The 27,663-nt window shown below is 37.6% G+C and overlaps 1 protein-coding gene across 2 annotated transcripts in view; it reads right to left on the bottom strand.

Moving 5' to 3' along the window:
- Positions 1-27,663, bottom strand: part of SLC12A7 (solute carrier family 12 member 7) — a 301,892-nt gene that overhangs the window by 27,111 nt on the left and 247,118 nt on the right. For both annotated transcript variants that reach the window (XM_069076354.1, XM_069076364.1), the window contains exons 12-21: positions 26,949-27,123; positions 22,419-22,537; positions 16,827-16,925; positions 15,800-15,919; positions 13,817-13,921; positions 12,435-12,603; positions 4,947-5,142; positions 4,323-4,492; positions 3,700-3,831; positions 2,617-2,724 (exon numbers count right to left, since the gene is read on the bottom strand). In XM_069076354.1, the coding sequence (XP_068932455.1) occupies positions 2,617-2,724; positions 3,700-3,831; positions 4,323-4,492; positions 4,947-5,142; positions 12,435-12,603; positions 13,817-13,921; positions 15,800-15,919; positions 16,827-16,925; positions 22,419-22,537; positions 26,949-27,123 (1,393 nt within the window). The remainder of the gene's footprint in view (positions 1-2,616; positions 2,725-3,699; positions 3,832-4,322; positions 4,493-4,946; positions 5,143-12,434; positions 12,604-13,816; positions 13,922-15,799; positions 15,920-16,826; positions 16,926-22,418; positions 22,538-26,948; positions 27,124-27,663) is intronic.

The following is a 27,663-nucleotide window of genomic DNA, read 5'->3' on the forward strand; positions in this document are numbered from 1 at the left end:
GCAGAGCAGAAAAGTGAAAGCTACTGACTTATTTCAAATTACCATGTGGTTGGTTGGTTAAGTGCCCTTATCAAAGTAGACAAGAAGCCATGACAACAAGCTTTTGATAGGTCCAAGAAGAATCAGTCTTGCCTTTCCAAGTTTAACAATTAATAACCACTTACCTATAGTGTGTGCCTTTCATCTGGTTATGCCCACTTTGCACACCTAAATAGCTATTCCTTGCAACTACATTTGGAATAAAAGGTTATTCATTATTGTACACACTCTATCAATAGGAACCAATCTTAACACCAAAAACCTATAAAGGGAAATGATTATTTTTTCAATCTCCTCATTTACAGAGATGAGGGACACCAAGGAGAATTTTCAGACATGAACCTCAAGGCAATCAACGTTTGTGCACAAAGTCAGCAGGTTTATTACTGACATTGTCATCAGAAGTTGGGCTCAGGGACTTGTCTAGAGAGTCTTGAAAAAAAGATACTTTTGTCCTCCCCTTGATACCTGACTTTAAAAGTAAGCATAGTGCCTGCAACATAATATGCACTTAATAAATGGCTTGATGACTGCCCAAAGTTTAAGGAAAAAAAGCTTAAATCTCAGGATGAAAGTCACCAGCTTCCATGAAATTTTAGGTGAGTTATGCTCACCTAAATGGAAGTGAGAACCTCCCAGACTAAGATGACCATGGAGGGTACAAATAGGTTGGGATCCTCTTTTCCGCTGCAGAATGAGGAAATCACAGGGTAAAGGAAAACTACCAAAGATGATATATTACATTGGAAAGAACCCTAGTTCGGGAGTAAGAGCTGTCACTCTCTACCAGCTATGTGACCTTGGCTAAGGTGTATCTGTGGAATCTGGTCCCAGAGGATGGAACTAGGAACAGTAAATGAGGGTAAATTGCAAAGAAGATAATTTACACTTGGGGCAAGGAAAAACTCACTAACAAGTAAAGGGTAACAGGGATGGTAATAATAATTATTATAATAATGATGATAAATCCCAAGTGAGGAAACTCCTCTTTCAAGTGGAGGGAGGCACAATTCTAGGTACCCAAAAATGGAAGGAACAGATAAATAAGGATGATGTAAAGGGTATTCACAGTCAGCTATGAGCTGGACTAGAGACCTTACACGTCTCTCTGAACTCTGAGATTCCACAACCATTTCCTCATCTATAGCTGGACCAAATGATGTCTTAAAGGCTTTTTTTGTGTTAAAACTCTTCAGCTATTTTGGAGGGTGACACTAAAGTAATGAATTCGACAGCAGAATTATCACACTATTTGACGGGATAAGAGGTGATGATCCTATAAAGGCATCTGTACAGATGCCAGGCTAGGAGCACAAGGACAGCATGACTGTGACCAGGTAAACTGAGCAGGTGGATCACTGCACACCACCTTCTAACTGATGCATAGTTTTAAACAAGTTCCTTTCTAGAACTCAGGAACTCCAATGATGCTTCCAATTATGCAATTACATTTTTGTCCAGGAAGGTGAGGGGTGGAAACTGGGAGGGGGTGGCATCCCCCTCAGGTCAGAAATGTCTAACCCAAGGGTGGGGACCCTGCGGCCTTGAGGCCACATGTGGCCCTCTAAGGTCCTTAAGTTCAGCCCTTTGACTGAATCCAAACTCCATAGAACAAATCCCCTTGATAAAAAAAAAAAAAGACTTGTTCTGTAAAACTTGGACTCAATCAAAAGGCTGCACCCAAGGACTTAGAATGCCACATGTGGCCTTGAGGCTGCCGCTTCCCCACCCCTGGTCTAACCTACATGCTACAGAAGTTTGCTTTACAAGGCAATTTATTGCAGTTGAATGAGAGTGGGTGCTTTAAATTTCAATTTAATATTTCACTCTCTTCTAATGAGAACAGACAAAACAATTTTAATTCTCTCTTTTCCACTTCCTGATGTAATCCTCAGGGGAAGACTTGGACTTATTCAATAATGTTTACATAGCTAAATGAGAAAAGTAATGGAGGCTTTTGGAATTGGGTCTTCTTGAAGCTTCAGACATCCTTCATAAGTGTTATTTGGGTTTAAATTTTGGGGGATTCCTCCCATCATTTTGCTTTAAAATGAAAAGCTAGAAACATTGATACTCATGAATAACCTCCAGGCAATTTGTGGATACCTTGCTAAAGTTAGCAGTGCTTGAAAACAATTTCTGTGAAAGATACTACTGACTTAGATCTAAAGAAATTATGTATTTAAAGCCATTGAGATCTGGAAAGCTTTAGAAAAACTTGCTTTCCATAGTGGAAAAAATACAATCCTGTATGAAGGAGAGGGGCCTAAGATTAGAGAAGTTAAAACTTATACCTCTACAAACTCTTAAGTTGTTAAATATCAAAAAATTGAGTTGTAAATTAAAGATGACAATTTGATTCAGTAACATACTACAAGATTAAGAGTAATATTAGCTCAGCAAGCTAAAAGATGAAACGTCTTTGTAATGACATTGCAGTTCTGATAAGAAATGGCTATTTTAAAAGTCAGGCTTAGAACAAAACCTTTAGGTTTACTACTCAGTAAACATTCATAACACTGGACAAGTGCTTTTTGAAAATTTAGAACCAAACATAACTGTCCCAGAATTGTTTACCTCTCTTTCTCTTTCATTCTTAGAAAGCTGCATTTGCTTCAACATCTGGGATCTCTGCTCCATCATTAATGTTTTCTCATAGGTAAAAGCTGAAATATCATTCTCAACCTACAAGATCAAGAAATAAAATATAAAGTTATGTAAATATAAAAGTTTTCACTCACGATGATATTTTCCATGAAAAACATTCCTGTATAGTAAATATAATCCTGTCTCACTTGTTTTCCAGAAAGTGACTTACACCTTAGAGAGATACCAGTACAGGTAGGTCATTTTCTCTCTTCTTCTCTAATACAATGCCCAATACAATAAGCCTAGGTAACCAACTCCAAGTCTAACCAGCTCTAGGCAAATGGAATTTTGCGCCAGGGTGCCAAGCCAGAAGAGGGAGGGAAGGAGAGACGCAGAGAGACAAGAGACAGATCCTCTACCAGCCCTGTTGCTGACTTTCTGGACTTCAAAATCACAGCTACTGTCACATCCTGGAATTTCTGAAAAATTCTATTTAAAAATGGCCCTTAGTTGGAATGTAGAATAAAGCAGACTATTTTCATTTTTTTGCTTTTTTTTTCCTCCTGTTCTTTCCCATTCATTATAATTCTTCTATGCAACATGACTAATGTGAAAATGTGTTTAACAGGAATGTATGTGTAGACACATCATACTGCAAGTTGTCTTGGAGAGGAAAAGGGAGAAAATTTAAAATGTTATAGAAGTGAATGTTGAAAACTAAAAATAAATAAATAAAATTTTTTTAATGGTCACTTTTGTCAGGGTAAACTGACTGTTATCATGACATTTCTGCATGAGAGAAATCAAAGTGATATAAAAAGTCAGACAGCGTTCTCTTGGTACTAATCCCAGCTAGAGGTAAAAAAAAAACGGGAATTTCTATTATCTTCTTACAGAGCAAGAAGATTCCTAACCTTTCAAACTGGGCAGGCCTGATGGGGGGAAAGTCACATATATGTTCACAAATGCCAAAGAAGTGTTTTTCAAGGGCCTCCTGAAAAATAAAGCTCTCCAATGGAAAAGCAAAGTTAAGCTATTAACTTTTCAACTTTTATTAACTTTTCAAATTACCATTTCAACAACCTCGACCTCAGCACTGATGCGTAGATGGTACAAAAACATCTGGAGATCTTTCTTCATTTGAATGCTGTTGTCATCCATCTGGGCTACTGTAAAGATGCGCATTCTGCACTTTCTCCATACCTAAAAAGAGCAAGGAAAGATTCTTAAGAGTTTATTTTTCAGACACAATTGTTCTGATGCACGTGCATTCAAGTATGAATACATACACCACAGCAGGACAATTTCTTTACTCTCCTGCTTAAAGCAATGAAAGGGGAAGAAAACAGTTTCGTGGGTTCCAGTTTTACAACTCCCTGCATGTGGTGTTGAGTCCCCTATTAGTGCATTCCTTCCAAACTCAGTAATTCTATTTACTTTGTATATATTTTTGTATGTATTTTTCTGTGCACATGCCTCCTTTCGGTATAATATAAACTCTTTGAGGGCAGGATCTGTTTCACATTCTCCTTTTTGTATCCCCAGTACCTAGCACAGTGCCTACCCACATAAGAGGCTGAAATGTTTGTTAAAATGAAATGCATCAACTTATTTAGTGAAATCTACCCAAGACACACAGCTGCAGGCCCAATACAAAAGGCAGAATGGGATCAAGTATGGAACCTTCTGCTAACCTTGTGCTGGCGAAGCAGAAATGGCAGCAGCATTAGCATGCCACCATCATGGACAATCCACCACACGTCTATGTTCCCTTCCCTAAAGCGCTCTTGGTTTTGTGGGAACATGTCGATGTTTTTGGCCACCAACAAAGCTTGCTGTGCCGCAGTGGTATCTCGAATGGTATCTGTGGGGAAAAAAGGCAAGACTCATTCAGCAGATGTGTACACCAGTGAGGAGCTGAGGCAAAGAGTTAAAAATCCATGAAGATGCACAACATCCTAAGCCTGAAAAGTTCCCTTTAGCAAAAAGATTGCCAACCGTTAATAAATAGAAAACCACCTCCACTCTGAAGATGGAGGAGGTCAAACCTGGAGGGGTAAAGCAGCATTTTCCAGGCAATATCTTTTATCAGAATTTACAAGGAAAGGGAAAAAAAAAAAGAAAAGCCCAAAGGCTTTCAAGAAGCCATTCCTTTTATAAACTGGGTGGCAAGTCAGAGCCAAATGAGCTCAGAGGCATTCATTAGCATTCAAATTTCATATGCAATGCCTCCAATTATCATAAGATTTCAAAGAACACCTTGGTGGTATGCAATCGTGGAAATGAAGTGGTAGGAAGAGGCAATAAGGCATACAAACCAACAAAATTCTTCCACGAGAAGGGGTTATCGGATTGTTTCCATGACTCTGGCCATGCCATAAGTACAGTGTTGTGCTTCATGCCACCCAAACCAGCAGACTGAATTAAGTGGGACATTCCATCTCTCAAGCTGGAAGAGACCACCAACTGGCAGAATCCTTTGGTCTTTTCTACTCCCATCAGGGACCGGATATTCTAATAAAAATTTTAAAATGGATTATTACTTGCAATGAAAAGAAAAATAGTCAATATTTAAAGGATGGATTCAACATAGCAATAAGGATGGGCATAACACTGTGGTAGTGTTTCCTTTTCCCAAACACTGAATTACTCATTTCAGGTGTCCCTGCCACCCTCAATCATCTAAATGGATAAAAAGGTCAAATGATAAAACAGCTGAAGACAGATCTCAAAAAAAGAGCTGCAAACTATTGGTGACCATATAAATGAATGCCCCAAATCACTAATAAAAGAAATTTAAATCAAAACAACTCTGGGGTTTCAACTTACACCCCCAATGGCAAAGACAACAAACGGGGAAGTTGAAGCAGCTAGAGAAATAAAAGTACACCCACCCAATAGAGCTATGGGTTGGTTCTACTGTTCTAGATAGGAATCTGGAATTATGTCTAAAATATTATTAAAATATCTTTATGCTTTGACCTAGAAATGCTAGTGGTAGTCACATGCCTAAGGAGACTAAAGACAGAAAGGTCCCAGATACAGCAAAATATTCAAAACAGTATTTTGTGTTAGCAAAGCCTTGGACACAAAGTAGATATTCACTGATTGGTAACAGCTAAGCAAAATGAGATATTAGAAAGTGATGCAATTATTACTTCACTATATAAAAAACAAAAGAATATGAAGAATTAAGAGACACTTGGGAAAATCTTCATTTAACAATGCAAGTAAGAATGAAGAAACATATACAACTACATCAAAACCCCCTAAAACTTAATGATAAATGACAATAAATAAGCTTGGTTCCAAAGAAGAGATGAAAAACACACCTCTCATTCTTTGCAGAAGTGGCCAACTAGCAGGTGGAATACCAAATATATTGCCAGGATTGATGTGTTGGTTAATTTTGCCCTCCTTTGAAAAGAATGCTTTCCTACAAAATATGGCTCACTGGGTAAAGGGAGTGAGGAATGATATATTTGGGAATGAAAGTGATGTGAAAAAAATTACTCTTTTTTTTAATTTAAAAGAATTGAATAGATAATTAATACAATCTAACCAATCCTCTAAATTCTAAAATAATTCCATTGAATGTACACCATGGAGCTTTTCCTTGGTTCCTGCAAACAATGTCAGCACAGCACAGTGAAAAGATCACTTGGTTTGAAGTCAAAAGAAATCTGGAGATCTGTGTTCAAATCCCAAACCTGCTACCTTCTGCTGCTTGCATGACCTGAAGGAACCAAGTCCAGAAAGGTTAAAACTTGACTAGCTATAAAATGACATCTAAGGTCCCATCCAGCTTTAAATGTAAAACAATCCTGTGTGAAAGATACTTGGCAAACAGGGTTATGCCATTTTGATCGGGGTGGTCCATGCTGGGTATATTTGTCAATCACGTAGTACCATTCTAAACTGCAGTTACAGAGATAACGCCAGTGCCGGAGGGTACAGTAACTAAATTCAGTTTCCTTTTGTTTTTTAATATGAAGAAACATTTATTTCATCTGGATGGCTCATTCTCACTTTTCCATATACATGTGGTGAGTTTAAAGGTTGACCATAATGTTTCACGTCCAGCAATCATTTATGAAAAATTTTATGAGGTTCAAAAATAAAATACCAGACAAATGATACACAGTACACCAGACAAAACAACCTTGGTGGTGGTGTTTTTTTTATTGTTCCCACATGCAGCAATGTTATGGGGTACTGGGACAACATTTAGCCTTTCAAAGATAAGTACAAACTGCATTTATGGAATTGAGTAAATTTTGGCTAAAAAACTACACTTAGTTTTTGGAAATTCATAACATTTTGCATATTTTAGTAAGAATTTTTCACTTTCTAATAATTATGCAGGAGACTATATTAATGAGACCTAATAATTGCAGGGTTTTCAAGATAGAAAAATAAAGAGAGATAATTGTATTTCTTTTGGGTTTGGGTTATTGTTATGCATTCAGAATGAGTATCTAAACTGGGGAAGGGGAGGAATCCTCTGAAGTCTGATTCATAAGCTTACTGTGATTAATTTGAAAGATACCACTCATACTTTATTCACCTAGAAAAATAAAAAATGGAACATGTGAAAACAGCATGTCTGTGTGATTAGACTAAGGAAACCTTCAGAGTTAAATCCTATCTGGAAATGAAATATCATTCTAAATATTTACCTGCTTCTTCCCATCACTCCCCTACCATGTTGCTTGTTCAACAAAACCTACTGCCAAAAATTACCTCATCTTACTATGACAAGCATTCTTATTTCTTTGCAATCAAACCCTAAACAGCCCTCCCTCTGCTACACCAAGGGCAATGTCTCTAATACTCAAAAAATATACTTTCAGGAGAGATCTACTCCAAATCAAACTGATATGGTATAGTAGAAATATGGCACATTGAGGGTCTGGACTCAAACACCTGTTTTTTGATCTCCTATAAAGAACTACTGAATGTATCACGTATCTATTATAAAAGTGATTCTTGGAATAGAGCTGTATTAGCCTCTCCACACGAAGGCACACGCATCCTAACAAGTTCAGCTACAGGTAGTGTTCTGGATGCTACCACTAGGGACTTTTTGTCTAATGCTGCTTTTTCTAACAAGGCTTGTTACCAAAATTCCCTAGTTTGGGTAAGGTCTATAATTTACAAAAAGTTTGAGAAAGGATCTACTCTAAATTGAACTGACACAGTAGAAATATGGAATACTGTTTGGATTCAGAATACCTGGACTTGAATATTAGTTATATCATTTAATGAGGGTAGGATTACTTGAAATCCAAGGCCCCTTTCTAGTTCTAAACCTATGTTCTCATGTAGGGATAGGAAAAGGAGAGGGAGAAAAAAAATGGAATTCAGTGTCTTAACAAAAGTGGATAACTATTTTAACTTGTAATTGGAAAAAATAAAATACTATTAAGTGGGGGGGGAGATCTGTACATGGTTAATTGTAGGACAGATGAGGGAGATGGTAAGTCCAATAAGTGGCTAGAAAAGGGACAGATCATTGTACTGAAGTGGTAGGAACATTTCACAGAAAGAGGGATTTCTACTAAGCTTTGAAAGAAGACTAGGTTGTTTAAGTAATCAGAGAGGTTTGTTAAGGGCCATCCAGGAAAGTAACAAAAGCAGGGACAATGAAAGCACCAAATAAATTTAGGGCAGGGGTTCACAAATCTCTTTGGTGTCATGACCCCTCTGGCAATATCTATGGACCCCTTCACAGGATAATGTTGTTAAATACACAAAACAAAGCATATAGGATTACAAAAGAAACCGATTACATTGAAATAGTTATCAAAATATTAAAAGCAAAACAAAAACCAAGTTCATTGATCCCAGGTTAAAAGCCTTTCTACAAGGGACAGCAAGCAGTCTGATCTAGCTGGTTCAGAAGGTCCAAGAAAGTGGAAAACACAGAAAAAGTAGGTAGGAGCCTTAGTATGGAAGACCTTCATTCTAGTACCCTAGAAGGCAGAGTTCCTAGTCTTATTCCTAATCACTTCTTACTCCTCATGCTAAAAGCTAGCATGACTTCAGCTCGTTCCTATAAAAACAACAACTTTTAAAACAAAAAAAAAAACACCCCCCCCCCCCCCCCCCCCCTTTTCTTTAGGTACTCTTATTCCACTACTGATTCCACCATGCCTCTGGAAATCTTGGATATACTCTACCAATCTGTCCTCTATCCCAGATCTCTTCATTTGGACTCTTCCCATTTTCTTGGTATAAAGAAAACATTATACCCCTGGTTACACAGATGCTCCATTATACAGAACTCTTCTCATCCCCCTCTTCCACCCCAACACTGAGCCAACAGGAAGAACAGGTGTGTTCTTCGATCTTCCACACTATTTCCAGATAATTCCTTTGCCAGAACCAAGCAGCCTTTCCTCTTCTGAAATTTACTCCATCTGCCTTTACTTCCAATCCTATGTTCCTTTCTTTTTCAATGAGTACCTGACTCAGCCTTTTTAGACCATTCCCTGCCCTCCTACTGTGGACTTCAATATATAAGTTGTTATTCCCTCAAACACAGAGGCTTCCCAGTTCAACCAACTCCTAAACTCCCCTGTCAGTCTTCATTTCACCTCAGTCATATACCGATGGCAATCCCCTTGCAAGGAGATACAGTTGTGGTACTCTCAGTCCATGCCTGACTTCAATAGCTGAAAATCACTTATGTGAAATTCCTTCAGGGGCAGCCAGGTGGCTCAGCGAGTAAGAGTACCGGCTCCAGTGTCAGGATGACCTGGGATCGAATCTGGGCTCTGATACTTAGCACCATACCCAGAAATAACTGGCCGTGTAACCTTGAGCAAGTTACTTAACCCCAATTGCTTAAAAAAAAAAAAAATTCCTTCAGAAGGTCAAGCTAAGCCTGTCCTTACAGGAATTAGCCCAAGTGTCTCCTAACAGGTGTTTAGCACACATCTGTTAATATGCTTATCCTATAAACAATGATGTGTTCATCAAGTTGACACATCTTTCCTTCCTCAAATCTATTGGGTTTTTTTTTTTAAAGATCATCTTTTTATCTTAGGTGATAACCTTGAAAACAGTATCAGTTTTGCTATATCAGTCAGCCTCAATGAGGGATTTGAGGGGTGGGGTGGGATGGGAAGGCTGCAGACTCACTTTGAAATGCCTCCTCCCCCAAAAAAAGGAACTTTTGAGAAAAAGAAAATCACCAAACTTTTCCGACTGTCCTCCTTCTCAACTGTTTCACAGTTGAGATAAGAAGCCTCCCTCCAAAAAATAGGGCTGATTTTATTATACAAATTGGCTTTTCATCTAGCTACTTTAATCTCACGTTTAAACTTTAAATGACCAGAAAATTTTGACTCAGTTCATGAGGGTGTGAACCTGTCTGACTGCAAATTTGGCTTAATAACTAAGGAAGAAAATGCTGACCCCTCCCTGCACCCCCCGCCCCCAATCAAGCACTAAGGAAACATTCTCTCTCACTCCTCCTGTCCTTCACAGCCATAGCATGATGAGAATACAGCAGAAGAGATTAATAATAAGAAGCATTATCATTGTTGCTGATATATAGTTATATGTGTTATAGTTGTTGTTGCTGCTTAGTCATTTTTCAGTCAAGTCCAACCCTTCATGACCCCATTAGGGTTGTTGTTTGTTTGTTTTTTTGCTTCTTGGAGGGCAATTGGGGTTAAGTGACTTGCCCAAAGTCACATGGCTAGTAAGTTAAGTGTCTGAGGTCAAATTTGAACTCAGGTCCTCCTAAGTACAGGGCCGGTACTCTATTAACTGCACCACCTAGCCGCCCCTTTTAGGGGTTTTCTTGGCAAAGGTACTACAGTGGTTTGCCATTTCCTTCTCCAACTCATTTTCCAGATAAGGAAACTGAGGCAAACAAAATGACTTGCCCAGGGTCACACAGTTTTAATCTTATCCTTACAACAACCCTGGTTCTACTTACCCATGGTCACACAGCTAGTCAGTGTCTGAGGCTGGATTTGAACTCAGGTCTTCCTGACTCCAGGAATAGACTAATGCTTTGCCCACTGTGCCATCTAGCTGCCCCTTATTTTAGTTAAATATAAATAATTTATAGAAATAAAATTATAATTTAAATTAATTAGAATAAATTATAAAATAGATTACAATTTAAATGAATGAAATAGACTTTAAAGAGCAAATGGATGGAGAAATTTCTTGCCAGGAATTGGCTACTTCCTTCATCTGGCATCTTCCACTAAGTCTTTAGACCCAAAGGTAGAGTTTCAACCGATGCTTACATATGCACCTTTGACTGTACATGTTTACTTGGAGCACAAATATTCTTGTTTAAATTTTAGGCTGCCTTCAATCCAGTCAGCCTCCTGGGCAGACACCCTCTTCTATAATTTGTGATAAGATCAATGAATTCAAACTCATTACATGCTAGGATAAACTCAATACCAGGTTGATGGCTGACAACCAAGTAATTACTGCATTCCACAGAACTCAAAGGAGCTGGGCATTGTCTGCTCCCCTCTATTACTGTGGAGGGTCAATGGATAGTTGTCCCAAAATTCTATGAATGGAAGTTCTAACCAGTTTATCAAAATGATTCCTGTTCCTCAAGACATGGTATATTATACCTAGTACTGCAACACAGGGAAGAAAACTCACACCTCCTCCTCTGGGATGGGATGTTAAGTTTCTGAAGAGAAACCCACTGAGATTTAGCTAGCCCAAGTTGTATCTCTAAAAATTTTCAGTGATTGTTTCAGAAATTCCTCAGGACTGTATATCCCACGACAGATTGTTTAACTTTCTGCTACAATTTTCTTATGGAGAATACATTATATGGAAATCTCATTGGAGAGATCTGGAGAGCTATTATCTACAAAATAATTCTAACTTTCACAGGTTTAAAACTGTGGAATTTAGTCCAGATTAGTTTAGTCCAGTAGGTTTCTCATATAAAAAGAAAAATGAAGGGTTAGGAATCAAGTGAACCAAGTGGTGAGTTACAGGACCACTTCTCCAGAATCCTGAAGCAATACCAACATCAGAATTAATGTTCATGGAGATTAATAGTCTTAACAAACTAACAAATATTGCCAACTTCTAATTTCAACTCCATTCAAAGTTCAGTGTGAGTGAAAAAAATTCCTCCTCCTCCTCCCCATTGGTCTAGTTAAGAAAGATAACAATAAAAACTTCACATAGCTGCTCTTAAAGGGCTTCATATACATTATATCATACATGAACCTCACAATAAAGTGGGCATTGAAAACTGAATCACAGTTTTCTTCCACAAAACCTGAGTTAAGCAATGAACTCGCTTGCCTGTGCCCAGCTTGCAGTCGGTGTTGGGGGCCAGACAGGAGCCTTGGTCTTCATGACTCCAAATCTAGCTCTCTATTCACTGTGCCATATTGCCTAAGAGACATCTGAGGTTTCTCAACCCAGTCAGCTGAAATTACAGCCCCGATGTCCTAAATATTAGAACACACTGTAATGGGAGACACTTCTATTTTGGAGAAGAAATGTTTTTAAGGTGCTACAATATGATCATTAAAAGAAACCAAGATGATGTGGATGATATTTCTGGTTTTGGACTTGAAAAATCACTGGTGTATTTTACATGTGCTGATAAAGATGCATACTACATTAAACTAAAGATTAAATGTTGGATGATGAAATCTTAATTCAAATGCTGCTGCACTTCTGAAACGACACATTAAAGTGTGGACTTATACCATTTGTTCCTATTTGGCCCTAGATACACCAAGAAAAATGTCTTGGGGGGTGGGGGAGAGGAGGGAGGATGGGTGGGTGCATACCTCTTCAGCTCTCTGGGCTTCCTGGTGTTTATCCAAGTATGTTCCTTCCAGGACAGAGCCCACAATTGTTAACCCTTTGCCAGCCTTCAACTGGGTAGTGAATGAGAGTAACCTTGGATGCTTTACACACTGTTCTGAATCCAAATTCAGCATCACCAGAACTTGAGGTCTGCGTATAAAATAAAATTAATAAGACAAAGAAGGAAAAATAAGTGACGGCAAACTGACAGATAAAAATACAGGGTTTGCCTAAATAACAGGTCTAAATGGGCTAGTAGTTCAAGACTGCTGTTTGTTGGTTTGTAGCACCCTCTGCTGGACAAAAGTACTTATAGCGTGTCCAAATTATAGTGAAGAATAGTAGCTGAATGACTATTGATGACATATAGAAATTCTTGTGCAGTATAAATATGAGGACTCAAGTTATTTTTTGTAGATGTGGGAGGTCCACAGGTGTTACATGTTGCACATGTTTTCGGGTATTTTCAATGTGTTGAGTTGTGCTGATTTTTTTTTCCTCTTTAAAAATTTTGTTCAGTCATATCAGTCATGTCCGACTCTTCATGACCCCCTTTTGCGGTTTTCTTGGCAAGGATACTAGAGTGATTTTTGGCATTTCCTTCTCCAGCTCATTTTACAGATGAGGAAACTGAGACAAACAGGGTTAAGTGACTTGACCAGGATCACACTGCTAGCAAGTGCCTGAGGCTGAATTTAAAGTCAGGTCCTCCTGATTCCAGAGCTGGTGCTCTATCTATTGCACCATCTAGGCCCTCCAGGCCTCTAATTCTGTGACTATCCCCAAAATGTGAGAGACCAATGCTGTCTGTATTCTATACTGGTTATACTTCTCCAAATATGGTGATAACTTTCAAAATTAGCAATCCCTGAAGCATAAAAACAACATTCCACTTCACATCTCACCAAGACTTTGTTTTGTAATTCACTGATGTACTTTAGCTTTCTGTGTGGTTATGCCATTTCCTTTCTTGACTGCACACTCTTGAGAGCAACAGATGTTTTTTGTTAGTCCTAAACTTTTTATCTTCTCCCTCACCTGTTATATTTCGAAGTTCTATTTCATTATAATAGGGTTTTTTATTTCAATTAGCAACCAGATTCTTATGGCTACTCAAGTGCTGTACTTTCAGTACTTTTTCTTTATTTTAAAGACACCTATTACATTGAATAATAATTTAAAATGCTTTAAATCAAATCTAAATGACATAAGTAAAAATCATAATTAAATTCCTGTTGTGCTGAACAACAAGACTCAACACACTAAAATCCCAGCCATCTTGACTTCAGATGGACACCACAATATGGGGATGAAGAAGGAGATAATTAATACGCTCAAGACAGAAGGATCATGGGAAACTTACCTCCAGTTTTTAGTGTGGGGTGGGCCATGTTCAACCCGGAGTAATGCATAACGAGCAGCATTCAAAGATAAACCTCTTATCCCATCGCCCCATTCTTTCTCAGCCCTTAAAAAGAAAAAATCATTTACAAACAGATGACAATCAATATATGGATGAGTTGTGCTGACTATTTTTTCTTTTCTTAAAAAAAAATACTATTTGTCGTATGGGATGGCTGACCTGGAGGAGGGAGACAGAGATTACAGGGCATATTGTCGTTATGTAAGAAACAGAAAACATCAATAAAAAACAATTTTAAAAATAACATCTGACAGAGATTAGGCCATTATATTAAAACTAATTAACCTGAGCCAGAACACCTTCATCACTGTGCTAACTTAACAGTATACCATAATAAACCCTATTAATGAGTGGAGTATGTGTCAAAGACACTGAGAAAAACTTCATTACCAAAAGCAAACCTAAGTTTTAAGATAGCATGAGATGCAGGTGTATGCCTGCAATCACACAAAATTATTACATACTAATTAAAATAAGGTCAAATGTCTATATGGGCAGTAGGAAGAAGGGAAATATGAATATATACATACACACAATTATACACATAAAGAGAAATTAACATATAAAATAGGAAGAGAGAATCTGAGACGGGGAGAGAAGACATTAGCATATGGATGGTTGAAAGTTAGTAAAGTTTAAAAAGGTGGTCGTCCTTAGAGATTGTGAGAGGTAGAGGATAGAGTGCATTCTAGGCATGAGGGACAGCCTGTGTGGAAATAGGAGATGGAGTACTATGTATCTAAAATAGATTTAAAAAAACAAAACAAAACAAAAAGCAACTTGTCTTGTCCACAGAATGAGGGAAGGGGAAGGATGTGTTTTAAGGGTGGAAAGGTATATCCCCCCTCCCCCCAAAGTTGTGATGGGCTTTAAATGCCAAATAGCAAAGTCGGCATTTTGATTTTCCAGTAGGTAGCTCAGAACACTTCAAAATTTTCCATGGATTTGACCCAATTTTCCATCAAACATGATGATGAAAAATAAAAACCACTCAGGAAAGGTGTCTGTCTTTTGTTTTTGGACAATGTGACTGCAGATACTTGAACACAAGAGCTCCATTTTATAGACTGACAAAATCATGATAAATCTTCCTTTCAAAAATGGTAGTGTATTCTAGACTACAATAATTAGACAGTATACACACTACAGACAATATTTTTTTTTTTGCTTTTTGGAGGGGGGAAGTCAGGGCAATTAGGGTTAGGTGACTTGCCCAAGGTCACACGACTAGTTTTTGTGTTAAGAGTCTGAGGCCAAATTTGAACTCAGGTCCTCCTGACTCCAGGGCTGGTGCTCTATTCACTGAGCCACCTAGCTGCCCCAACAGACAACTTTTTTAAAGTGTGCACATGGAGTGGAAAATTTAAGGGTTATTGTATGAACACAGTCGACTTTAAAGCAGGTCATCAGGGATTTGAAGTTTTGTCATACATATCATCAGATAGGTACTGTGTCAAAAGACACCCAAATTGAGCCTCACTTCCTCCCCTCCCCCCCAATTGTATATAGCTCTTGGCTATTTTTGTTTGGTTTTGTTTTGTACAGTACAGGAACTAAGAATGGTTTTACATTTTAAAATCAAGTTTTATTGCATTTAAAAATGTAAGGGCCAAAACGTACCCCAAAAGGCAGTGAGCTGGACTTCCCCTTGGGAAGGGGTTTGCTATCTCTAAGTTTAATCAACTGAAGCTCAGAAAAAAAGAAAAGGGAGAGACCCATGGTTTCAATATAGGCATGCTTGTATATACACATATACAATGCACACAACCAATGCTGATACATGCAACCTAGATGAACATTCATTTGAAATTTCCCATATTTTCTAAGCACTTCTCCCCTCTTTTCTATGACTGCTAAGAGTTCATTATTTCATAATAAGAACCCTGGAAATAAAAACTACAAGAGAAAAACAGACCCACTTACCCTCTGTATTCAATGTACTTGTAGATACAGCCTGCAATGAGCATGGCAAATAGAGCATAGTACCAAGAACAAATGAACATCAAAGCAAGACACAAGCTCATCCCAAGAAAGGAAAGAGCCCTATGGGGAAAGAACAAAAGAATTTTACAAAATTATTAAGAATTTTATTAAATTACTATATATTATAATATACAATTATGCTAAATATGAATTTATAAATTTTATAAAATTAAAGAATTTTATGTAAAAATTGTAAAAAGGAATTATCTTCCCTCATCAAGTCTAATAAGTAGATAAAATTCCCTAAGAATGGACTGTGGAAAACAACAGAACCCAATCACTGTGTTGCAATACTAAAGATAAAAGGGCAAAGCTGGTAAGTTACCTAAAGGTAGAAAGTAATTTTACCTGAGATATATGAGAATTAGTAGCCCTCTCTTGAGCTAATATGGCACAAATTACTATCTGTTTTCAAAAATAGTTTACAGCTTTGATTTTAATATATCTATGAAATAAAAAGACAATGACAAGACTTTGGTGTGAATTCCATCAAAGAAACTAAAGGGTTAATTAGAATGTCACATTGAATGTCCAGGTTTGAAGTCAGCAAAGACATGACTAGGTAAGAGATGTGCAGCGTGTGAGAGGCACTGGCATCATGGATGGAGGGCTCATTTTTCAGTCAAGAAGACCCAGGTTCATCTCTAGCCTGTGAACCATTCTAATGGGCTGACCCTCAATGATTCCAGTTAACCTCTCATAGCTCTGGGCAATCCTTAAGTCTGGAAGTTGCAGGAAAAGGTGCCATTCTGCACTAGCATTTTCAATAGGAATTCCCTTACACCAATGAAATCACAGATTAGATTAAAAAGAACCAATATCAAGAGGTATTCAACATATAACCTCAAAGCTGTTTAAGACCTAATGAACAGAGGGTACCTTTATCCACCAAACATTAACCATTAACAACTTAAAATGCTCTGTTAGCCTAGTACAATCTGCATGAATAAACATAGTATTAGTTTACCAGTGATAAAACTTGAAACGAGGACGCCAGTTTGGGGTACGGAGGAGAGTCTGTACTGCACAAGCCAAATTCACAAACATGTAGCACATGAGAAAAAACCTGACAAGAAGAAAGCATAAAGAATCACACCAATGTTGCACAAACATCAGTCCAAGATGGCTACAGAGAGACCAGAGAGCAGGAGGGGTCTGGCTAATTCCCTGGCCAGTGAAAGTTGGGTAAGGATAGGAAAACTGAAGGCAGCCTGACCCAACCTGGCTCAAGAACCTGGCAGAAAGTGGGTATCCAGAATGTAAGCTGTTCTCATGAACAAGCCACCAATGAGCTCCCTAAGAAAAAATCCCCAGGTTCAAATAAGTTCACAAATTAATTCTACCAAACATTTAAAGAACAACTAATTCTAATGTTTTATAAACTATTTGGAAAACTAGGTAAAGGAGTCCTACACCAAATTCCTTCTATGATACAAATATGGTTTTGGTACCTAAATCAAAAAACAAAAAATAAATAACAAAGAAAGGAAAACTACAGACCAATTTCCCTAAAGAATGGATGCAAAAAATTTAAATAAAATGCTAGCAAGGAGATTACTGCATTATATCGAAAAGATTACACATGACCAGGTGGTATTTATATCGGGAACAAAAGGACTGGTTCAATATTAGGAAAACAATAAGTATAATTTTGACCACATCAGTAACAAAAAGAAAAATCATGATTACCTCAATAGATGTAGAAAAAAAACTTTTCAGAAAATATATCATATTCCTGTTAAAAATGGTAGAAAGCAGAGGAATAAATGGAACTTTCCTTAAAATGATAAGTAGCTTCTATCTAAAACCAAGAGCAAGCATTATCTGTAATGAGGATAAGCTAGAAGACTTCCAAATAACATCAGGGGTGAAACAAGGATGCCCATTATCACCACTACTATTCAATATTGTACTAGAAATATTATCTAGAGCAAGAAGACAGGAAAAAGAAATTGAAGGAATTAGAAAAGACAATGAGAAAACAAAACTATCATAAAACTTGCTGGGAAAACTGGAAAGCATCTTGGTAGAAACTACGTATAGATCAACATCTCACACCAAATACCAAGGTTAAGGTCAAAAAGGGTACTTGACTTAAGACATAAAAGGTGGTATCATAAGTAAATTAGGGAGCATGGAAAATTTTACTTGTCAAATGGATGGATAAAGGAAGAGTTTATGACCAAACAAGAGACAGAGAGTATCACAGGAAATGATTATTTTAAATTAAAAAGGTTTTGCAAAAAAATGAATAAATGAATAAAATTTAAAAGTCTTTTTTTAAAGGTTTTGCAAACAAAGCCCCTACAGTCAAGAGTATAAGGAAAGCAGGAGACTAGGAAAAAGAAGTTTACAGCAAGATTTTCTAATATAGGCCTCATTTCTCAAATACTTAGTGAACTGAATCAAATCTATAAAAATAAAAGCTATTCCCAAACTGATAAATGGTCAAAGGATATGAAAGGCAGTTTTCATAGGACATCAAAGCTATTTGTAGTCATATAAAAAATGCTCTAAATCACTACTGATTAGAGAAATGCAAATTAAAACAACTCTGAGATGCTGCCTCACATTTATGTTGGCTAACATGACAGAAATGGAAAAATGACAAATGCTAGAGAGGATGTGGAAAAACTGAAACACTAATGCACCACTGGTAGAATTATAAACTGATCCAAATATTCTGAAGAACAATGTGGAATTATCCCCAAAGGGCTATAAAACTATGTATACCTTTTAACCCAGCAATACCACTAATAGATCTGTATCCCAAAGAGATCAAAGAAAAAGGAGCTATATGTACAAAAATATGGCAGTTCTTTTGTGGCAGCGAAAATTTGTAAACAGAAGATGCCCATCAATTATGGAATGGTTAAACAAGTTATGGTATATGATTGTGATAGAATACTAATGTACCCTAAGAAAAGAAAAGCCTGGATGGTTTTAGAAAAATTTGGGAAGTCTTAGATGAATTCATGCAAAGTGAAATGAGCAGAACCAGGATAATACTTCTAACAACAATATGAGAATGCTGATTAACTATGAAAGACCTAGCTATCTGATCAAGATAATGATCAGAGACAATTTTGAAGGACTCATGAGGAAAAATGCTATCCACCTCCAAAGAGAACTATTGATGAAGATTGAAGTATAAGATTTTCATTTATTTTTCTTTTTTTGCAACATTGCTAACATGGACATTTTCATGGTTCTCATGACTTTTCATGAAAATATTTTATATTTTCATGATTTCACAAGTATAATTGATATCATATTGGTTGCCTTCTCAATTGGTGGGGGACTAAAGACAAAAAGAGAATTCAGAACTCAAAATTTTTGAAAAATGAATGTTTAAAAAAAATGTGTGTGTGTATGTATTCAAATTTAATTGGAGTCTTCTCTAGTATGAGGGAGACAGGTGAGGGGGAGAGAAATAACAAGTTGTAATGGGAATGTAAATTTTTAAGATCTTCCCTGCCCCTAGGCTAAAGTGCACCTGGAGCCTGGGGTGGGAGGCTTGTTTTTCAGTAGATACTTTTTGATTGGCCAGTGGGTCAAGAAGGTTGTTACATTCTCTGAGCCAGGAGAAGGCTATATAAACCCCATTTGAGGGTTTGTTTTGCGGCTCACTTTGAGAAGTGTTCCGTGATTTGATCAGATGAGACTCTGGGAAGCCATTGTTGAGAATCCCCCAGCTTTGAAAAACCCAGATGTTGCTTTGGTATGGAATGTAATGATTGGACAGTTTGGAAATCTGTCTACTTGATCTGTTTCTCTGTCTTGATAATTGTCTGTATATTCTGAAGTTCGGGGTGCTGACCTTTTTCCCCTGAACTAGGTAAACGATACATATTTGACTGATTAAAGTAAGCTTGTTAACCCATTTTGAGTTGCTTTCCTTTAACAAAGCAGATCCAAGAACCTGTGTTGGCAGACACCCTGGGGATGCTGGGGTGCTTGCTGATACACAAGTACACAGCAAAGAACAAAAGAAAACCTACAAGGAAACATAAAAAACTTGGGTGGGTGTAATGTTAATTCGACTTAAAATCTCTCTCCTCCCCCCACCATTAATAGGGCACATGTGGAACCCATTAAGGGAAGCTTGCTTAGGGGATGTTTGCTTGTAGGAAGGCTTTCACACCTTTTGTTCATTTGTAATTAGGCACGAAGTCACAAGAGTTGTGATGCCCTCTGGCTCTAAAAAGGGTGGGTGTACATACATACTACACATACACATATTCTCTCTCTGTCTCTCTCCTTACCATTTTGCTTTGGGGCTCACTCACTGGAAGTGTTCTTGTGATTTGACCAGATGAGTCTCTGGGTAGCCATTAAGGAACCCCTCGGATGGCTTTGAAAAACATAGATTTTGGTGCTTCTCTCTCTGGTAACTATGTATGTATTGCCTTGGTTGTATCTGTCTGTTGATATGTGCTAATTTCTCAGACAGAAGCCCTGTCTGGTGGTCTTTTATTTCTCTGCTTGTATTTTCTCTATTTTTTTCAATTTTCTTTGAAGTTCAGGGTGCTGACTTTTCCCTGAACTAATGAATGTAATTTTAAAAAAAACTGTTGACTCCTTAAACAGCTATCTTTCCTAGTAAAGCAGATCTAAGAGCCTGTGCTAGCAGCCATCCTGTGTATGCCAGTGTGGTTGCCTCTACAGTTGCTTTGAAAGCAATGTATAGGATTTATTACATGGGTTTTTTGTGAAATGGAAACTTATTATTCAATATTTAATACTCTTTATGTTTTGTTACTGTGTACATGGAAATGCTCTTTTTTTTATTCTCATTTTGTAGTAAGTTTAAAAAGAATTTTTTAAAATTTTGAAAACTATTTTCTTAAAGTATTCCAAAAGGTTTTAATTACATTAATGACAACTTAGCTCTGGAAATTATCATTCTATCGCTATTCTCAAAGCCACTGTATTATTTATGTGCATGGTAAATGCTAAAATTTATTTCCATTCCTATCAAATATGAGGTATGGAAAAGTTTCCTGAATACCAAAGGGTACAATGACCAAAAAAGGTTAGGAACCTTGCAGCACTCAAGAATTTACCTAATAAACGCATGCATTCTCCCAGCATTCACTCCCAAATCTTTCTCTTTAGTGATTACATAGCTCACAGGCTCAAGGTTCAACATTTCCATTCATGGTAACCTCAGTCATCTAGTCCTCCAGGCTTATCTTTGATTCCTCTTGATTTTCTTGTGCACTGAGATATCAGCTCCTGTGGGATTCTTCTACAAAGACTCTCAGATCCATGGCTACTATCCCTGCCATCACTCTAGTCCATAAACAATAACCTAATTACTCTCTCTGGTTCAATCTCTTTCTCATCCATTCTGCACACCCAGCTGACATCTCTTTCTAAAATCTTCCATCATGATCTGTACTAACACCACAGCTATCTTGTATAGTTCACCAAAGCAAAGCCTCTGATCCCATGAAGGCTGGTCTTAATTGTCCCCATTCATTCCTTCTTCTCCACTTCTACTTCTTGCCTCCTAAGTCTCCCAATCCAACTGCTCCTCTTCAAGGGGCAACAGTTGCTGAGAAGCCTGTTGTAGATAACCTCTGTATAGGACTACTCCCCCCTTCCTTAACTTAGGGCCAAGATCCACATCACACGTTGCCACCACCTATGTGGTAGAAAGTAGACAATGTTAAATTAGGGGACCTGTGTTCAAATCCCACTTCAACAACTGCGACCATGGGTAAATCTCTTTCCACATTTGTAAAACTGGAGCTAGGTCACTTCTAAATACCCTTCTAGCCTACACATGTGATCCTAAGATGATGTATTTTTTCTTTTATGTATTTGTACATTGTGTATTCTATTCTTTTGAGATTTTTACCCCATTCTACATTATGTTTCCAGTTAGTCTGTGAGCTCTATGGCCTGAGAGAGTATCTTCCTTATATCCTCACAACACTCCAAATGAACTAATTGTGCCCAACCTTCCAAAGGTAGAACCTTCCAAACTTATGTTGGTCTGATCAGACACAGTTGGACAGTGCTGTACCTCGACCCCAACACAGTGATGTCCCTTTGGTCCTCTTCGAGAATGTAGGACAACCGCCATCCTCACAACAACTAGCACTGTGCCAACATAAAAATATCAGACACATCATAAAACACACATTGACTTGGCCATAAGGAATTCTCAAATACATTTTTTAAGATGATTGATTTTTTAAAATCAGAATATATATTATTAAGAAAAAAAAGAATTAGGGAGTGCAAGAATAAAGGAGGGAGAATAAAGAAGAGAGCAGTACCTCAAAAGTCAAAGAAATGGAATTTATGGGGTGGCTAGGTGTCACAGTGAGTAAAGCGCCGGCCTCGGAGTCAGGAGGACCCAAGTTTGGTTCCAGCCTCAGACACTTAACACCCACACACAAAAAAAAACTAGCCTTGTAACCTTGGGCAAGTTACTTAACCCCAAATGCCCTCCAAAAGGCAAAAAAAAAAAAGTAAAAAGAAAGAAAGAAATGGAATTTACTTAAAACAATCTTTACGGTATTTCCATCCTGAGAAGCATACTTACATTGAAAGAATTGGTGCTACGCTGTCCAAGGAAGCAATTAGAATTCCTATTTCACAGATGAGAGCAGTGAGGAGCAAGGCCCATGTGGGCTCCCCATTTGCTTTCCCATGACCAAACACCTAATTCAAGTAAGAGCATAAATGTAGTTATTTTTCAGTCCATTTTGCTGCAGAGGTATGATAAAGTACCACATTCCAATAAACCAAAGTTCAATTTTTTTTTTAAACAGGGCTGAAACAAAAGGCATACTCAGCTCTCTCTGTGCATAAAACTTATAAAGTTTTGTTATGTGTGAGGGAGAAAAACAAATAGTAAATTCTCCCAAAATGTCAACATAACTGCAAGACCAAATAACTCGAAAAGGAACCAAATGTTAGGAGCTAAACTGCTTGGCTGCTTCTGAGAAGAAATGTCCAATAAAAATAAGAAAAAGTTATCCTCAAGAACTCTGCATTTGTCTTCAAAGATGGACAACCCTGGAAGGAACAAAACTAGTAGTCCTAAAAATTGTTTTAGTTGGAATGATGATCAATGTGTATTCTCTTGCCTGCTGATTAATGTGCTGACCTCAAATTTACAAAGGAAAAATGGGACAAGGGTCAGGAATTGGCCACTCAGGGCCGCAAAACATATCAAATGGGAAGAAACATTCCTCGTGGCCAAACAGCAACTGCTGCAAGCCAAAAATAATTTTGCAACATATATACATCCAGCTGGTGGCCTCAGTCAGCCACTTCTGGAAGGATTTTGTTGCTGTTCATCTCCTCCTCCTGAAATACACCCCTCTACACTGCTCCTTTAATGCCTTATTAGTGCTGAAGACCATGCCAATAGAAAGCAAAATCCGAGCTCTGAAGTCTTGGGGGTTAGGGCTGATAACGACTGCACATCTATTGTATGAGGGGAGGTCCAGCTAAATTCAGAAAGTGTCAGCACCATAAGGTTGACCACCACAAGATGGATATTTGGGAGAGTCCAATAAATCAATCAGAGACAGCTAGGTGATGCAGTGGATCTTGACTTGGGAGTCAGGAACATCTAGGTTCAAAGCCAGCCTCAGAAGCTATGCAGCCCTGGACAAGTCACTTAACCCCTTAACTTGCCTTAGTTCCTCATCTGTAAAATGGAGAAGGAAATGACCAACATTATCTTTGGTAAGAAAACTCCACAGACATAGTCCATGGGGTCACATAGAGTCAGACACGACCAAACAGCAAAAATAAATCAGACTTAACCTGAGGCCTGGAAGGATTATAATGTATATCAATTGAGGTAGCACCTACTCCAATGAAGTCCTAGATCCATAAAGGGCCTAATGGTAAATAGTGTGCTGTAAACATCTGCTAAAAGATCTAAGTATTGTAGCTGTCATCTAAAATTTTTTTAGCAGAGGTTCTAACACCAATCTTTGACCACTGGGAAAAGGATACTTGACTAGTAGGAAAAAATTATTGGTTCACATAAATTATAAAATCTGAAACACAGAAAATAGTTGACAAAATATTCCAGTCATTTTTTTAAAAAGCATTTAAAGCTAAACACATCTGTGGCACTTTTCTTTGAAAGTGAAAAGTAAGACAACAATTAGCTGGCAGAGAAAAATTCAAAGTAGAAGGGATACTTGAGGCTGTTTTAGTGATGAAGATAAAAACAAAACTTTCAGGGGGAATAAACTAGCTGTGTAACCTTGGGCAAGTTACTTAACCCCAATTGCCCTCCAAAAGGCAAAAAAAAAAAAAAAACCACACAAACAAAAAAAAAAACCATTCAGGGGGAGCTTTTTTTTTTTTTTTTAAAGACTATGACTCCAAACAAGGAATTTTTTCTTCTGCATTGGTCAACTCTGAAGTATCATGTTCAATTCTGTGCACTGTCATATAAAGGGACACTTACATGCAATATATCCAAAAGGACTGCAAAGATAGCAAGGGGTCTCAAAACACATGGTCATACAATGACTTAACAACTGGCAGATATTTAGTTTGGAGAATAGATGACAAGAGGGAACAAGATAGCAGTTCTCAAATATCTGAAGGTCAGTCATGTCTTCTACATGGTTTATAGTTTATAGTTTATATATATATTTATAGTTTACTCTCTAGTCTCGGGGAGTAAAAGAAGGGCCAATGAATATAAGCCATACCACGCCAAAGGCCTCTTTATACAGTTAGCTTTCTAACAATATGAGCTGCCCAGAAATGGAATGTGTCTTCCTTGTTAAGTTATGAATTCTTTGCCCTTGGAAAAATCTTCAAAAAGATGAGATGACCACCTCTTTAAAATGTTAACTCACAGGATCCATATACATAAATTATCTCATGATATGCACATCTCATTGTAAACCCTAATAAATTATATTTGTATGATGTCTTATTATCAAGACAGAGATATCTGGCGGACAACAGACTGTGGGCTTTGAGGCAGGAAGTTGTTATTACTCAGTCATGTCTGATTCTTCCAGACCCCATCTGAAGTTTTATCAGAAAAGACACTCACTCCAGCTCATTTTATATATGAGGAAACTGAGGCAAACAGGATTAAGTGACTTGCCCAGGGTCACAGCTAATAAGGGTCTCAGCTGAAATTTGGTCGGTGTTCTATTCACTGCACCACCTAGCCGCCCCTTAAAATTTCTTTTCTAAGTGACGGGGGAGGGGGGGAGATGGAATGTGGGGCAGTTTCAACCTATTTTGGATGCTCCAGTGATAAAAGTCACACACTCTTTACTTATTTACACTTATCATGATTTTCTTTGGAAGGGATTAATGTATTGAGTGGAAGACTGAACAAAATAACTTTGAAGTCATCTTATAACTAAAATTCTAGACTACAGATTCTTAGCCTTTTTGTCTGTGTAATGGACCTCTTTGGCATTCTGGTGAAGTCTATGGACTCCTCAGAATAATGTTTACAAATATATAAAACACATAGAATTACAAAGGAAACCAATCATTTTGAAATGTGGTAATCAAAAAAAAATGTTTAAGTTCACCTACCCTTCTTCTAGACCAACTTGAAGAAATATACACAAATCACTTCACACACCTTAAAACACTATAAAAATGTGCACTGCTCTTTACCAATTAAAGACGGAAGACGGGAATAAGCATTTATAGAGTGCCTACTATGTACCAGATACTGTGCTAAGAACTTTTTACAACTATTATCTCATTTGATCCTGACAGTTCTGCAAAGTAGGTGCTGGTATTACCTTTATTTCCATCGGAGGAAATTGAGGTAAAAAGAGATTAAGTGACTTTCCCCAGGACCACACAACTAGAGTCTGAGGCCAGATCTGAACTTGGATCGTCTTTACTCCAAGTCTAGAATTCTATCCACTGTGCCACAGCTGCCTCTAAAGACAAGACTGATAATCATTAACAAAAGAATTATATTTTTGTGCTTTTTGTTCTAAATCACTTTTTGAACCTTCTAATTATATGAGATGATTCAAGTCAATAACCACATAAGCTAAAAAGTACAAGTTTTCAAGAAGAAAACTGACCAGAAGAATTGGACCATATTACTTTTTTCTAACTAGCTGAAATAATTTCATTATAATAAGTAATCAGTATAGATGATAAAATGATCAACTTCATCTTTCATTCCTGAAGAAACCAATGACATCAGAAGGGTGATGTCTTTGACTTGCAGGTGAAATAGATTTAAATGAGTCAGGGTTGTGCAAAGTCTCCAACCTCACTCCCTCCTCCAGAGTCATCTGAGTCCAGTCACAATACATAGGTCGGGATAACTGGTGATGGCCCAGGATGCAGTGGGAGACCCTGACCTTCTAAAGCTAAAGTTTTTCCCAGGTCTTAGTTTGTCTGAGGCAACACCCATTCAGTGATTTAAGGCTAGGTAAGAAATGAGGCAAAAGATGGTCCCTTCTACCTACTAAAAAAAAAAAAAATCAATTTGGGAGGGGAAGAACCTCTGGGTTTCTGGCCAGAAAAGAAACAATTGCTATTTACACTCACTCTAAGTCATCAAAACCTAAACAATGACCAAGTGAGGCTTCGGCTAAAACCTATTATTGGCCTATCAATGATAAAATGATCAGTCTTTTTGTTAAATCCATGCTGTAATCCATTTTTGGAGAAGACATGCATGATTCTAGAATACAATGGTCACTAGCAGCTTCCTTTAAAACTGAATTCACTACTCCCACTACCACCCCTCCAGAGGCAAGCTCTGCTCTTGATGGAGTCTTTATTTTCACTGTACTGTTCATCTAGTAAGTCTGATGTACATCAGCATAGCTGTCAGGGCTACACTGCATGTGATAGCATGGTTATAACTGCTTCTTTCCCCCAAGTACCAATCCATCACTTCAGAAGAGCAATGTGGTTATGTCTCTCTGAATAGACAAGAAGCTCCTCGAGGGCAGAAACTGTTCCATTTTTGTCTCTATGCCACTAACACTTAAACACAGTGCCTAGAATATGGTTGCTAAGTGCCATACACAAGGTAATGAGAAAAGTCTTTAAAAAAAACAAAACACTTGGCATAAAAAAAACCTGTCCTCACCTGAAGGAAAGGCACAATTCCATCTCTTGCAATAGCCTGCAGTAGCCTAGGTGCACCTGTTAAGCTCTGTAGGCCAGCCCCACAGGTGGAGAAGAAGGAGCCAATGACAATGACCCAGGGAGAGGGCCAGGCCAGCATGCCAATCACAAGATTTCCTTTCAGAGCTTCTCCAAACCTAGAAAAGAGGAAAGGATGAGCCTGAGTATTAGTAGTGATAGGTTTTTCATTTACTAAAACACAAACAGATGATGAGTTAATTGATTTTTTTCACCTTTCTTTGTTTTTTGATAATTTTGCTAAAAGAAAAATGTAGCTAATAATGCAAACATGACTCCGCATTTTTGGTTCAGAATGAAGAAAATGTTATTTAAAAGTAACCTGAGGTGCTACAAGGGCTCTACAAAAGACTATTCAAACTATACTCTCTATGCAGACGGGTGTGTATATATGTATATGGATAATATGTTGTATATTATACACACATGCATAGCATAATACAATATTCTGCATGTTACACATAATATATTGTGTTACACTTACTGGATATTATACACACAAGCAAAATGTAAGACAGTATGCTATATTATGTATAACATACAGAATATACAGTATATAGTTTAATGTGGGTGTATAACATCTTACTACAACTTTAAATAAAAAGCACAACAAAGGATTTCAATTTCATATTTAAAAGCTGCTTCACTTGGTGAAATAA

The sequence above is a fragment of the Petaurus breviceps genome, unplaced genomic scaffold (genome assembly GCF_028583685.1).
Source record: "Petaurus breviceps papuanus isolate PSGF00001 unplaced genomic scaffold, PetGlider_PUasm1.0 151, whole genome shotgun sequence".
NCBI lineage: Eukaryota > Metazoa > Chordata > Mammalia > Diprotodontia > Petauridae > Petaurus > Petaurus breviceps.